Source organism: Trachinotus anak, unplaced genomic scaffold (assembly GCF_046630095.1).
Source record: "Trachinotus anak isolate AG129_WGS33_773 ecotype Australia unplaced genomic scaffold, CSIRO_AGI_Tana_v1 ptg000007l, whole genome shotgun sequence".
NCBI lineage: Eukaryota > Metazoa > Chordata > Actinopteri > Carangiformes > Carangidae > Trachinotus > Trachinotus anak.
In genome coordinates this window covers 21,473,270-21,485,349 of record NW_027273858.1, presented here as the reverse complement: position 1 = coordinate 21,485,349, position 12,080 = coordinate 21,473,270, and the positions used below count along the sequence as shown (strand labels likewise).

At 39.8% G+C, this 12,080-nt stretch overlaps 1 protein-coding gene across 9 annotated transcripts in view; it reads right to left on the bottom strand.

Annotated features, from left to right (window-relative positions):
- Positions 1–12,080, bottom strand: part of LOC139623283 (heparan-alpha-glucosaminide N-acetyltransferase) — a 28,502-nt gene that overhangs the window by 6,573 nt on the left and 9,849 nt on the right. For 7 of the 9 annotated variants that reach the window (XM_071481387.1, XM_071481386.1, XM_071481383.1 and 4 more), the window contains 9 exons: positions 11,354–11,427; positions 8,340–8,416; positions 6,550–6,580; positions 6,287–6,447; positions 3,069–3,104; positions 2,847–2,941; positions 2,144–2,265; positions 1,401–1,524; positions 1,229–1,315 (listed from right to left, as the gene is read on the bottom strand). In XM_071481387.1, coding sequence (XP_071337488.1) covers positions 1,229–1,315; positions 1,401–1,524; positions 2,144–2,265; positions 2,847–2,941; positions 3,069–3,104; positions 6,287–6,447; positions 6,550–6,580; positions 8,340–8,416; positions 11,354–11,427 — 807 coding nt within the window. Of the gene's footprint in view, positions 1–1,228; positions 1,316–1,400; positions 1,525–2,143; positions 2,266–2,846; positions 2,942–3,068; positions 3,182–6,286; positions 6,448–6,549; positions 6,581–8,339; positions 8,417–11,353; positions 11,428–12,080 lie in introns of all 9 variants that reach the window. The other 2 variants (XM_071481381.1, XM_071481380.1) reach the window with 2 other exon arrangements.

The window sequence follows — 12,080 nt, the reverse complement described above, 5'->3', positions numbered from 1 at the left end:
GGTCTTCATGACCTGTCAAGATCATGTTATCACTGATGCCCTAGGTAAATTAATTTATTTCTTTAATTATAAATATGAATTAATTTATGGATTCATTGTAAGAAAATAACATTAAAGTGATAGTTTGGGTTATTTGACGTGCGCTTGCGCTTAGGAATATGGTAGTTCAGTGGTTAAAAAATGTAGTTCCAAAGTGGCTCTTTGATGGCAGATAAAGCCCTGAAAATATTCAAAATATAGCATAAACTTCAACTGATATTAGTTTTTTTTCTGTGGGTATTTTTCAAGTGGCTGAATAGATTTTTTTGCTGACCCCATCCACAGCAGCACATCACTCAGCTTCTGTACCAGTGCTCCTGCTGCTTCTCCACTGCAGGTAATACACTGACTATAGATAAGTACCTCACACAATCCCACGTCAAATAACCCCGAATATCACATTAACATTACAGCTACACGTTTCTGATTGTTACTGTCTTAACAGCTGATTATGAGAAGGACTTCACTCAGCAGGTGTGGCTCCATCTGAATAAAAGAAGCTTCTGCTCTCAGCCAATCAGGTGCCAGAGTTATGAGGACTTAAAGAGACAATCACCCAAATAATGCCTTTCCAGAAACCATGTGCAGGTTTCTTGCTGGAACTTCTTTCACATTAACAATTAGTCTTTATGAAGACAGTGAGATCTGTGGTTTATCCTGTAAAATGGTTTGAGCATCACAAATGAAATGTCATTCACTTCATTTTTCACTGAGGTGGTGCCAGACGTGACAAAACCAAACCATCTGCATGCTGACAGGGGAGAGTGTGAACTGACCATTCAGTTAGACATCACAATCATTCTGCAAATATTTTTTAACCAGGGCAGTATGGTGGTGCAGTGGTTAGCACTGTTGCCTCACATTAAGAAAGTCCTGGGTTTGAACCCAGAGCCTTAGACTGGTGACCTGTCTAGGGTGTACCCTGCCCTCGCACAATATGAGTTCAGATTGGCTCCAGCCCCCCTGCGACCAGGTTTGGATAAGCGGTACAGAAAATGGATGGATATTTTTTTAACTAAACTCATCTGTATTTAAAAATACAGTAACATGAAAAAGATTCTTAGCAAAAAGAAATTTGGAAATAAACCATGACCACAGAATACTGTGGGCTCTTCTAAAAACTCCTGACAAGTTACAAAAATAAAACACTTGTTGATTCATAGAGGAGAAATACATGATCTGTCCCTACCTGCATCCCTAGGAATCCCATGACAATGGAGTTGATCGTACCCAGAACCCCCTCTGGGTCAAAGGGCTGCGTTGTGTGATACATCATCTGGAAAAAACAGAAAAACAAAAAGAATCAACAGGGTTGTTTTAAAGGTTTTAGATTAATGAATGGTGTGTGGAGAAGATCTTACCTTGCATGTGGGGTATCTGTACATGTTATCACCAAACATCAGTCTATCAATGTATCCAGCTGCGCCTCCAGTGCAGTTTGGGTAAAGACCGTTATCACCGATTCCACCGGCTCCCAAATACCCTCTGATAACAGACAAGAGTGTAATCATTATTAGTAGCATAAGAAATTGTCACTGATAAAGTAACACAATTAGAGCAAAAGAGTAAACACTAAAAGAAAAAGCAAGCCAAGGGAAGCTCCTAAGGCAGTTTCTCTATCGGATAGTAAATATCTCCACTTGTCTTTAAGCTTTGTATGAGATTTGTCTTCACAACATAAAATCACATTCCACTAAAAAAATAAAAAACAATCGGTTGTTGGAAAAAGCACAAAAGCTGAGGGGAAAAGTGCTCCTATTTAAACTCCCAGTCTGCCATGCAGGGTCAAAGAAATGGGGAAAAACACACAAAAAGCAGCACTGAGCAGAAGACACAGAGCGAGGAAGATGGATCCTCTGCCTCCGCTCCTCTTATTGCACATGACAGACTGAGATTGGCTAATTATGCCCTCTGAAGCATCCACCACAGGCCCATAAATCATGACGGTTCATAACACCAGCAACACAAGGTGCACACTAACACCTCTGCTGCAGCGCAACAGCCCCAACTGGAGATTATCTCGGCATGAGAGATGGACGAAATTTACCCTTTTAACATATATGTACAGAGGATTAATGAGCAGACTGGTTTTGCTTAGACCTACGTGGGGCAGTTGGGTACAGGCATGATGAAGGTGATGCACAGCCACAGGGTCTCCAGCAGGATGATAATCAGCCACTGGGGCCAATACAGGACCACATCTTGGACCGGGTTCCACCAGTGATACTGCATCACACACAAATCTTGTTAGGGTAAAATACATAGTACACAAAATCTTTTTTTTAGCTATGCTAGCAGGATAAATAGCAATGTCTGTTGGTCTTTTATTGGGTATTTGGCGCAGATGTTCACGGTTCCCAGAAGATGAATACTAACTTGGTGACCCCCTGACTTTTCATCTAATGCAATGCAGGTCAAAATCTTTGTTTCCAATGAAATATCTCAACATGTATTTGATGAATTAGCACAAAAGTTTGTATAGTCCCAGACGATGTTTCCTGCTGACCATGCTCAACCTCCAACTTCTTGCAGTGTTATCAAGTAAAAGCTAAAGCAAATACCTGCAACATCTCAGCTGTACCTTGTTTTAGTGCTAATTAGCATGCTAACATACTTAGCTAACAGTGAGCATGATAAACTTACACCTGCCACACTCAAGCATGCTAACACGGTCCATTCTGAGCATGTTAGCATGACGACTTCAGATTTTACAGCTGAATTTAAATGTGTAGTTTCAGGTTAAGCCTGTGAATATTCTTAGTGACATCATCAGCCTTGTGCAAACCCCTCCCAGAGGTTAAAAATACCTGGGTCTCCACACCAGATAGTTGGACCAGTCCCAGCCTGGTCAGGTGCGAGAAAGAACTGATGAAGCCTCTTGGATGAGAGGTGAAACGTCTTCCTAGACAAATAACCAAGTCCAGTTGCTTTCGATTTAAAACTCCTTTGAGGTAGTTTCAGGTTGGAACTCTTCAGTGTTTTTCCTCCTTGTGTGTAATGACAAAATTGAACTTGACAGAGGTGCTCACCAATCTCAGTGGGATTTCTTTCTGGCCCCAGAAAGTCTGCAGGAGAGACAGGACAAAGTAGGTGAAGCCCAGACGCTGCAGCACTCCAGGGATCCTCAGCCAGGACCAGGACACTAGAGCACAGTCGACAACACACAGCACAAACACTCACTGCAGCACTGTGCACCTTGACACTTATAAAGACCATGTGAACTTACAATTCACACAGAGCACAGATGCAACTCATCATATATAGTTTTTCCTGCTGATTTGAGTCAATTATAAATCAGGAATTTCATAATATTGAACACGAGAACATCTTTTCGATCATTCTTCTCTCACTGCTTCCCAGAGGAGGAAGATGATGATGATGGACAGCTCAACACACGGAAATGGTGTCAGCCTTCAGGATATGGATGTGTCAAGAAGGTGGGAAGCTGATCAAAGATTCCCACTTATCTCTTGGTCTCGACAAATTGGTTTGGATAGGCTTGGCTTCTGGTTGAGAGATTGATGGTAATCTACACATTAGTTAATTGAAAACCTCTTCCCCACACGAATTGCTGTAAAAACAGTGTAATCCCAATCATTGATCCGTTCAAATCAAATAAGAGGCGGAAATCTCTCTCCTCACAGGAAAAGAGGAAGCTCCCACTAATGACACATTTGTTATATATGCATATGTTAAATACCCCCCCCCCCCCCCCAGCATCATTTACTGGATCTGCCCCCAATAAAACTTTCACTTCAGTAAAAATCACTGTGAAAGTTACAGTTGTGAGGTGAACTTCAGGACACTGTAACACCCTTTGTTTCACATTCTGATCAATGTATGTAGTTTTTTATTTTTATTTTTATGTGTGTGTGAAATTTAAAACCTTTTTTGACGTTCAATATTTAAGAAGTGAAAGCTCTGCCGTCTCCTTCCCATCTCTGAGCACTTTCAGTTATAGATTGAATAAAATGTTTCTATGGTGGAAGTGAGCAAAACTGAGTAAAGCCATCAGAAAGTGGACAAAACAGCTGAGCCAAGAAAAACCTCAAAACTCAAAGACTTTTTTTTTTAATTCACACATCCTCAGTAGGGCTTTGAATCTGACTCTTGTACCTCATCTTCATCTGACTCATCTTTGCTTGTTATTTGTCACCGTTAAAGTCTAAGATAAAATATTGAAAACACACCATGTCCTTAAGCAGAAGAATACTTCTGTCCAAAATATCAGCTTCTCTAGTCAAAAGAAACAGCCATGTTTTTAGCTTCACTACACTGCATTTTTGAGTGTATCTAATGGAATCTGTAATTTAAGATTAGTCAGATTAAAATCAAGTATTTAACCTTATTAACATGTCTAGACGTTTTTATATAATACAAGACATATCATCAACAAAATAATCAGTCAACACCATGACTGACTAATTCCACCTTGGAACTGCAGTGAACCAATGGCACTCTTATAAACACAGTTTCAGACAGGGATTCAGGGATATGTCATATAACCTAAAGAACTTTGTGGGGTCAGGGGGCGGGGCTAAATAAACCCGAAATCTTGTCAGTACAGAGAGAGAGAGAGTTTGCATTTGCACAACCACTAGCACTGTGTCAGCCACTGCCAGTTACAAGCTAACAAACAACACAAACAAATAAAAGACGCTAATTACGCTAACCGTTCTGATCCATCTGCTAGTCTCTGACTCTGGTCTCAACAGACTCCTCATCTGAGTCTGGGTCTTAATGAGGCTAAATCATGAGGCTGAGTCTCTCTGATGTTCCCTCCTCTAACCATCTTAAACAAAATATTAACCATAGCAGAGTATTTTTTTCTACAGAGTGTAAAACATGTCTGGACAGGAACTTTAATTAATTAAGTCAGGTACTTTTCTTTCTGAACCAACACAGTAGTATGGTTTAAAACAGGTTCAAGGTCTTTACCACTGTTTTGATGGTGATTTGGACATGGCGGGATTTATTTGAAATGACTCATAGTCGAAGTCAAAGGCTAACACCTTCCTCTGTCTCATCTGACACTGAAACGATTTAACATATTGAGCTGATGTGTCTCCATTCTCTTATTAGATCAAACCCGGCGACTGAACTGCTAAGGATGTCCTTGGAGACGGAGGGCAGAGCTGCAGTTTATGGTAAAAGTCACTGTGCTGTTCTGAGCAGCTCCAGCAGCTCCGGCCTCTGCAGCAGCTGCATGAGGCTGAAGGGTGTAATACTATCTGTTTATAATTGTCCATTACCACAGCGGTTGTTTTTGCTCAATCTGCCTCTGTTAAATGTCCCCTGGTGCTGGATTTTGAGAATGCACACACAATAACAATATTTTTGTTAACCCAGTTACGCAGACATCCACCCGTGAAAGTCCATTAGCACCGGGAACGGCTAATGTGTGAGGGGCGCCCTGTGCGTTCCCAGGTGAACGATGCTTTGCCTGTTTTAACCCTGACACAACCTGCAGCTGTGGCTTTCATCACAAATCTGGATCTGAACACACCGTCTTTGTTACCTGATAAACTGCAGTTTGTGTTGTTTATATTATGAACATACCAAATATAAGCTGCGCAGTATATTAGTTCTGTCTTGGATTTTTGCAACTAACAATTTCATAATAAATCAATAATTCATTGATTATTTATTTGGTCTATAAAACATCAGAAGACAATGAAAAATGGCCAAGCAAATGTCAATACATGTCTTGTTTTGTCTTATTTCATGTTATTTTGTCTTGTTTTGTCTTGTTTTGTCTGACTACAGGCCCAGATCTGTTTAATATAATGTTGTAGCTTGAAAAAATAATTTTTTGCTTTAAAGTGACTTAAATAATGATTTGATTACTGATTACTTTTTACTTGATTTCTTTTCTTTTGATTGGCTAATTGATTAATTGACCTATTGTTGCAGCTCTCTATGACCTGATATGAATATGGATGGTTGAAGATACCCTGTATTAAATTTGTTTGATGTTACACAATATAGCAGCTAATGAAGTTTGTTTAAGTTTTTAGATGAGCAGGTGCATTAACACAAGAAAAGTCTGTCTGTTCTCCACTGGTGCTGATGATTTACAGCTGTGTACATACACTAAGTGGACATATTATTATGAGACATGCTGGAGTCTGGGTTTTAATAATTCCCCCATTAGAGAACCAAACAAAAAGTACAGAACAAGCACGTCCACATTTAATGTATTAGTTCCATTAACCATTACAGTATGTGCTACATATTTTGCACCTACATGGTCCGTCTCGTGGAGAGTAGTTGAGGAAGCAGAAGCCGAGCATCATGAGGACGACTGTTCTCCAGGTGGTTTTGCGCAGCAGCTGGAGGCGGCTGACTCCTCTCCTCTGCATGGATCTGAAAGCCAAAACCACTGACGTCCCAATGATGAACACAAACCTGGAAGAAAACAACAGTGTTAAACTATTAAAATATAATTATATACTGTATGTACAAAACTGTGAATATAGTGTGAAAATAGGGCTGAAAATATCCTCTTACCATGGCATGACAAGATCTGCCACAGTTAAACCTGCAACAAGAGACGGAGACATAAATTAATATCAATAGACTCACAGATACTTGAATCTGATACCATTATACACAGTTCAGCGTTCTTGCCCTCTTCTAGTCCTGGCAATCCAAAAGGACAAGAAGATGAATTACGAACAATGCTATGTCCTTAAAGTGCTACCTCTGTTATTAACTTTCCATTTTGAAAAGGTGTGATTAATAAATATCTTCACTCCTGTGACAGTAGCGGCCCTGCAGCAAAGAGAAGATTAATCAAACAACCCATTAAATCAATACACCTGTGTAGAAGTGGAGTAGAGGCTATTATAAAATTTTAATTGAGAACACCCCTAAACGATGACACGTATTTCATACAAGCTGCAGGGACATTGTTTTTTTTAGTTTTTTTTTTTTTTTTTACTTTTATTCATCCAGGGAAAAGGGACCCAGCAACTGTCTCCTCTGATCCCAGGTGCCTTGCTCAAGGGCAGACTGGCAACTGCAGCAGAGGAGTGTTTCTCATTCGCTACACCCTCCCATATTCTCCCAGCTGTCAGTTAAACACCCATCCTTCCTCCACCTCTCTCCTCCCTGGCTGTTAATAACAATAAACATCTATGGATCGCAGCTTTGATCTGGCTCGTATGAAGAATGGCATCCTGTGTGTTTGGTCTGAGGTAGCATTTGTCATAATTAGTGACAACAGGTCAGAAAATGCTGCAGACATGGTGAGGAGAAAGCTTCCGTTGAGTAATAATAGCCTTGAGTTCATGCATTTATTTCATATCAGGCTTTGTGTGAAGACAGACAACTAAGTATGCAAGATGGGACGGTTGCAACACTTTTTGCATTCCTCTCAGTTACTCAGAGACAGTTTGGACGAGAACAACCAAACTTTTACATATTTAACTTACACATATCTGCTAATTACCCATACCATTTAAAGTTGATTACATATTATTCACAATGCTTATCTGAATGGAAGAATTCAATTGCAACTGACCCCAACCCTGAGCACAGTTGAAACCCAGATCAGGGAGGGTTGCAACAATATAAAAATACATAAAATTTCACAAATATTTTTCACCACTCCTAACTTTTGCTTTTTGTCTCAATGAGCATAGTATTCTGAAAATATGAATTGTTTTTTCAATAATATTACAGTATTATTTATTCATACATTTAGAATTAGAATACAATATAATTGTGAACTAAAAATGTTGAAAAATACTGTTGTGTGTTCTGTTTTGACATGGCTGCTTGGTTTGGGGACAGTTACAATAACTTGTTGAAACCCTATTACCCATGACAGAACATTATGTGCTAACTAGCACCTTGACAAATGCTAACCAGGTTACTTAGAAGTCAATAAAACAATGATTCAAATTAAGTAAGTTTTGATTACTTCATTAAAATATCAGGACAGTTTGACAAAGATACAGTTCATGAAAAAAATAACTTTCACACCTCCAAAACAAGTTGTTTCAATAAATGCAGCCGCAAATGTTGAATGTCTTATGTCTTCCTGGTGGGAGGAGGGCCAAACTAAGCATCTGCAGCATGAGTATCAACATATATCATATATCTATGTTCTGAAGACTTGTTGCAACCATCCCTAGTCTCCCCTACTTGCTCTGTCCTTAAAACATGCCGACCACCATGATCTGGTCAAATGTAGACAAAGGGAAATTAAACAGGAATTTCTGACTGTACTGTACATGCTACTTTTATTTTGGTTTTTTTTTGTAAATCTGTGCACATCTTGTGCTTTACTTAACCATTCCATGGTGCATGTTGAAAAAACCAGTAGCCTCCTCCGCCGTAGTTCACAAAGACCATCACTGTCAAGGCAAACCTACAAAGACAGTGCAAAGAATAAGAACTATAGTACACTATTCAGTCAATCAGTATTCAGATTAACCTTGATGCTCCGGTAAAGAGTAAATGAAGGAAATATGTGAAAATGGACATATTTCATTAAAATACATTATAAGAAGGTGAAATGCATAATAATATAATAATTTCTAACCAATTTCTAACAATCCAACAGCAATACTTTGATTCTGATTCAATATTAACTTCTGAATTAAAATTAAAGTGGCTTGGGGAGGGGTTTTTTATTCTGTCACACTCTCAAATGCAAGGTAATGCAATCTAAGCATTATGAATCACTCAGGAAATGAACACTCGTCCTCTGGATCTCCTCAAGCAGGAGTGCTGACTAAAGACTTTGTGTTTAATATATGATACACTTTATACTTTAGCACTGGCCAGGGCTGCTGAAACACAGCACGCGTGATGAAGTGCTTCACTGAATCAGACGCTGGAGGAAAAAAAGGTGTTTGCGTTGCATGTAGGAAAATGGGGTGTGTGCCATTACACAACACAAACTTGCAGGGGAATGTAAATGGTCCAGCGGCTGCAGATTCCATGCTTTCAACATCCTAAATACTTGAATTTATGTTTTTGTTTCATGCGTTATTTGATCAAAAAGAAAAATAAAATCATAAGGGGGTCTTTAAGAGGCATAACAAGATTAGCACAACCTCTAAGAATCAGACTGTCTGATAAGGTGCACTGTATCTGCCTCTGCCTCCTCTTGTTTTTTCTGCCCAGATTCAATTAAGAGGTGCACCAAAGCCATTACTGCTCTTTTAGCCCCAACCTGCTGATACAAGATTTTAATCGGCCACTATCATCTCAAAAGGGCTGTTAAAGTAGACTAAACCCTGGTGCATGTGTCCATGTACTCTTTTTCTCCCTCACACACACACTTATGCACACAGGTTATCGTTTCATTTTTGACAAACATATCCATTAGTTGCCATAGTGACAAAGACAAAGGTTAAATCACCAGCCAGATGAGACCCGGTGAAAATCACTGCAGTATCATGGCTTATTGGCCATTGTTTTGATTAAAACACTCTTGGTGTCTGATTGTGAATAAGAGCTCCATTAGAGGCAGGTTACATTACAAATGCCACACACATGCACCACAGTTTCATCTGCTAATTATGATTAAGTGCTTAATTAATATAATATGTACTCGATCACTTTGTCTTTTGTTGCATTAAAGTTAATACAAGAACAGATATTGTCCAGGCTGAAGCACCACAGGCGTGTTTCTTTGGTTCCTAATCAGGTTTAAGTTGTAAATATCCCTCTAAAGCTCTCCATTGAACATTTGTCACTTCGGTAATAGACTTAATTCATGTCTGGGAATCAGTTTCTATGATTTACAGCTAACAGATTACAGGCAGACATGTCTGTCTTGCAGCAGTGACAACTGGTTATGACTCATTGATAGATGCTGATGGACTTCTTTGATTTGAACCACTGTACATGCATTACCAATTAGAGTATTAGCTTAGTACATTTCCCCCGTTGCAAATGGATAGTTACACTCACTGCAGAGTATTGAGTTACCCACTGTGATGGCTTTATCAAGGATGTGGACACCCAATCTAGTCATAATAAATTACTACTGGAGTGGAAAAGCCAAGGCTCTTCTTTTGTGGTCAAACATCAGAGCATAACTGAAACTGACCCGTAGGAAAACTTGGAGCTCAGTCAAAATAAGGCACAGAATGAGTCAGCCACCTGGTGCTAAATGCAGCCGACAATCCATTGTTTTTCTGTAATAGTTGTTCCCTCTGTTATATGGCACTGCTAACTACTGACAGTGCGATTTCCAACAGTAAGAAAGCCAGCAACAGGCTTTTAGCAGTGCGACACGAGATTAAAATTCAAATCCTTTTAGAAAAATTAACGTGCAACCGTTACCCACAGTTCTCTGTATATCATGTCAGTGGAGCCTGAGCAATGATCAGAAAAACCTTTCAGCTCAGAAGAAAAACCTTTTGCCTTCAGAAATGTCTCAGCATTTATGGCAGTTGACTGATGTGTCTGTTCTCTGTAGAAAGTTGTTACTTATCGGGGGTATGGATCATAAGTCACAGAGCTGAGGAGGCACACGCAGCGTTAATCTTGAGCGCTGAGTCACAGTTTGATTGAGTGTGTTGTCAGGTATGAGAATTTCCAGTATTACCAATCAAGACATCAATATGCGACAACTATCTGTAACCCTAGACGGACATTTCAGCTAATAAGATTGAACAATGCTGCAGCAGGAAGTGTAAATTGAAATGTGTCTTTCCCTTGAACCTTTGCAAATTATGGGCTAAACATCCTTAACCAATTCAGCCCTTACTGAATATAACTATGTGGTATTTTGAATTCAGCATATGCACGGTGGTTTCACATGGCTTTTCATCCATGAGGAAACCACAGATGGAGAAGATGCCAATTGTCTGTTGGATGCTGCCTGCGCTGCTGGATTTCCTCTCGCTCTCCCTTTTGGCAGGAGATCTATGGCTGTGTGGATGTGTGCTGATATGTTGACGGTATTATTACATCAATTATTTGGCAAGGGGGAGGTCAAAGCCACACCAGCATCCTGTTTCCAGAGAGGCGTGCTTTGTGTCTACCCCCAGGCCACAATTAAGGCTAGCAGGGAGCCCAGATTCAATCACATGCATCACTCCTGCCCAACAGAAACACACTGTTCCAAACCCGAGACGCTCTGATATCAGAAATCATGCCCAAAGCTATACCGCCTGATAACAAAAGCTTGGGGGAGCATGTGGCCAGACTGTGACCCCTGTAATCATTCTTTATGAAGGGCCTGTAGATCTTCATCATGCCTCAGACTGCGCCAAAAATAATTAGCATGTGAACGAGCCACATGTGCTGATAGACTGATAAAGAGGACGGTTGTTGATGGAGTACATACCCTCGGAAAGTGTCCAGTGAGCGCAGACGTGTTGGTTTGGCTTTGGTGGTAGCTTCACCAGCAGGTTCTCCCTCCTGTAGAAACAATTATGCCTGAGCTTTAGCTTTTAAGTTAACACCAGTGTGGATCATATTAGGTTGTATGACAAATAACTCAACATATACTGTATGACTGCTGCTATATGTTAAATCCTTGTAGCTTCAACTTATGACTTTTGTTTACTTTTGTGGTTGCAGCTAATTTATGTTTGCATTAGTTTTTTCAAGAATGTTCAACTAAACATTAAAGCAGTATTAACTCGGTTTTCAGCGACAAGCTGCACAAAAACATCAATGAAAGGCTACTGCCTCCTAAAGTTGATAAGGCAAATTTGTATTTGTGAAACATATCTAGTGGACATGGACCAACATTGGTGTGTCTGGTAACCTGAGGAATACAAATCCAAAATTCACTTTTAGCTCTTTTTTTGGTCTCCACCAGCTCCTGGGAAAAATATCTAGGTCTTTAGTAGCTAAATGCTTTGTGTCTTTAGGTGCCAGGCAGGTAACATCAGTAGGTTTATCAGAGCTTCTTTACTCAAAACTATGGCCTGCTTTGGCTAAAATCAGAACAGAAACTGAACCAAGACAAAAAAGCCAAAACAACAAGCTGAAAAACACTGAAAGGCTCTGCACAGCTGAGGAGGGGACTGCAGAGTCAGGTTATAGTTCTCTGTAGATTTGTCACT